Genomic DNA, 3,022 nt, shown 5'->3' on the forward strand with positions numbered 1-3,022 from the left:
AAGTCGGCCCTGAAATGTAGCACCATTGGGGCCGCCCATCCACTGACCAAAACAGAAGTCGCGTGGTGCAAGCAGGGGGGTGGAGCGTAGGGCGGTGTGATATAGCCAACGAGGTAGTAGGGAGCCCGGCTTTGGGCACTGGGTAGATTCCCAGGATAGCTAGGAGGTGGCGAGTATGAGGGATTCTGGTCGGGGGGGTCCAAGTAGGCGGTGCATGTGGAGGGCATGGACGCAGCGGTGCGCGGTAAGGGGGATCATGCATGTACCCGTGTTGGGCACGCAAAGCCAAAAAGATTGTAGCATTGAACCCGTCCCCCATCTTGGTTGCCAAATGGGCAATTTTGTCCAGGTCAAAGTGACCGGAGTTCTCGACCAAGCACTCTATCGCCAGAGATACTCTTTCGTGTGGATCATGTTGCAGTTGATTCACCTTCGACGGTCAACGTCGACCAACTTCGAAATCACGTCGCCAGTTTCAGCACCCGCGCTGCGACGGTCTCGCTTGGACATCTGCTTCTTTATCTCCTTGGGTGGGGGTAGAATGTCTTCCGAGCTGTCCGATGCATCGTAATCGCCGGAGGAACCACCTTCGAGAAGTTTTCGCGTGAAAAAACCAGCTCGTTCAGCAGGGGTCTCGACGTTGCTCTTCGGTGTCAGAGAGGCAATACCTGGTGGCACCGTTGAATATCTGCCATCAGCGTACGATCCATCGAACAGCTAGGACAGGCTTTCGTAGAGAGGGAAGCGAGTCGAACGGAACTTTTTGCAGTTGGGATTCGACTAGAAGTGAAGTCAGAATCATTGTGTGATTGCAATCGTATACCTTTATCACAGGTTCCCAGACTCCTTCGGGTGCCGTCGGTAGCCCAAGTTCGCCATTCCATCCTAACCCTGAGATTTCGCGAAGATATTTTGCGTCCTTGTAGTCCCTCTTCAGTTATGCGTGAGTTAGAATGACGATTGTGGAAGGTGTGGCTACTGCATCCATGCGGGAGTTTATCTTTGATGTATGGTACACAATCGGAAAATGGTCGTTGAACGCTGCAGTCACTTCAGCTCACGCTTCCTTCTTGAAACCTGAGTCCGAGCGTTTCCCCTCGTGCCTTGGGCTTGACAAGAAACTCATCGTTCTCTCCACTCCATGACGCTCGAGTGTCGTCATGTCTTGACATGTCCTTCGCGATGATGTTCTCTGAATGATTTGACAGCGTTTCATCGATCAATTTGAAGAGGTAAAAGTATACTTGAATTGAGTATGGACACAAGTTACGTCGTATGGCGGATCAGACGACTAAATTTTGGCTCAAGGACCAATGATATCTCAAAAACTCTCACTGTAGCCCATCGTGGGCTTCGGCTGGGGGTCACTGCAGTTGGCTTGGAGGTGGTCGACTTAGTGGCGGTGATTGGAAAATGAAACGTTGGGGGTAGACGATTGGTTGCAAATTTCTTTGCCAGCTCCCCCCGCATGAGATAGATTTAGCTGCTTCTCCACACGAGTCGTCTCACGAGTTTTTGATTTTGATGTATTCGTCAATGGTGGTCCACTTGAGACCACAAGGACGGCGTAATCGATGACCGCATCACGCCCCCGTCATCTCACTTCTGCTAAACTTTCATTAACAAGTTGTATTCGCTCTGAAGTTGAACGGTAGTCTTTCCACACGGCTTCCACAGCCATCACCTCTGGTTGCTTTACCAGGGCCTTGAGCAGGATCGCTAGTGTATACACGTAATGATCGCCACCTTTGCGTTCTTCCGCTGCTCGAATTCAAAACAGTCCACACCCATGCAGTGCATTGTTGTCCATTGCACGGGTAATGGTTTATCTTGCAAAAACTTTGAATTCCAAGTGGGAAAAAGGACTGCGCCGTCCGGGAATCAAACCCGGGGCATCCGCGTGGGAGGCGGATATTTTACCACTAAACTAACGGGGCACTTCGCCTTTTGCTGTCCCCTGCACAAAATTCGAGTACCCCCTTTTGCTCATTTGAAAATGAACACCACCACCACCGCCGACCCTCGTATGGCCGCTGCCACTAACCCTGGCATCCACGCCTTTCTCCTCCCCGCCACAGAGCGGGTTTCCCCACCGCATACCTCGGGCCTCGCTGGCCCAACTGCTTGTGCGTCGCTTGTCTCGCCGCCGGTGCTGCTGGACGTGTCGCATGACAGCCTCGATCGAGAGGGTCCTGGTCGAGGTCCTGACGGGAATATGCCTCTGTGTCCTGGACTGGTTGCCCGTGACAACCAGGGGAGCAAGCCTGCTGGCCTGTTGACCTCCCAGGACCCGTCGGGCTCTGCGCCGTCGCCGCCGTGCGCGACACATTCTGGTCCATTGCCACAGGACGGAAAGTCGGTCGTTCCTCCCCCCCACGAACCAATCAGCGAGCAGAATGCTCAAATATTGAACACAGCTTCCAACCTTGGTCACTCCCGCGTGACGATCGACCTTGACAATGCTGGGCAGTTCCCTCCTCTGTCAGGTGTTGGTCGACACACCACCAAAGCCCCCCCTAGTAGTAGTACTACAGGAGCCAGTAGTAGTCATACAGGAACTAGTAGTGCTCGTCCAAGCTATGCTTCCACGCTCGCGGGGGCTACAGGGCGCACGAAATCATCGAAATTCAAGAACGTCCTCACTCGGCCGTCAAACGCCATGGTGGAGAAACTCCTGGCTCTCGCCCAGGATGAAACCTGTGACGATGACTCACTTCTGCGTGCCATTGCGGAGGCCACACCGTACAAGCAAAAGGTGGGGAAGGCCACCTTCTGGGTTGAAACTGGTACATCTCTGGCCTCCTTCAAGGATGACCAGATAATCGCAGCTATTTTCGAGGCCAATCAAGACGCTGATTGGGCCTGTCACCTGGACAACTTCGTCATGGTCAATCAGCCCCGTGGGGGTGATTTGGTGGTTACGGTGGCGGAAGAAGCCACCAAGTTGGCCATGATTGGGCAGACTATGCGTATCCTGGACACATCGTATTCAGTGATTACCCCCCCTACTGGAGCAGGTGGC

General features: G+C 53.5%; 2 protein-coding genes and 1 non-coding gene across 3 annotated transcripts; 1 reads left to right on the forward strand and 2 right to left on the reverse strand.

The window, feature by feature from the left end:
- Positions 1-426: 426 nt before the first annotated feature.
- Positions 427-1,172, reverse strand: H257_13223 (hypothetical protein; the record flags this gene model as incomplete). The annotated part of the gene is made up of 2 exons (XM_009840690.1): positions 427-717; positions 1,062-1,172. The coding sequence occupies 2 exons, from the start codon at positions 1,170-1,172 to the stop codon at positions 427-429; spliced, it is 402 nt and encodes a 133-aa protein (XP_009838992.1).
- Positions 1,173-1,866: 694 nt separating this feature from the next.
- On the reverse strand, positions 1,867-1,937 carry H257_13224. The gene has a single exon. It is a non-coding gene; the product is annotated as a tRNA-Gly (tRNA).
- A 59-nt stretch (positions 1,938-1,996) lies between these two features.
- Positions 1,997-2,910, forward strand: H257_13225 (hypothetical protein; the record flags this gene model as incomplete). Its single annotated transcript, XM_009840691.1, has 3 exons — positions 1,997-2,486; positions 2,607-2,786; positions 2,897-2,910. The coding sequence occupies 3 exons, from the start codon at positions 1,997-1,999 to the stop codon at positions 2,908-2,910; spliced, it is 684 nt and encodes a 227-aa protein (XP_009838993.1).
- Positions 2,911-3,022: the final 112 nt, after the last annotated feature.

This window comes from Aphanomyces astaci, assembly GCF_000520075.1.
Source record: "Aphanomyces astaci strain APO3 unplaced genomic scaffold supercont1.46, whole genome shotgun sequence".
Classification (NCBI taxonomy): Eukaryota; Oomycota; class Saprolegniomycetes; order Saprolegniales; family Verrucalvaceae; genus Aphanomyces; species Aphanomyces astaci.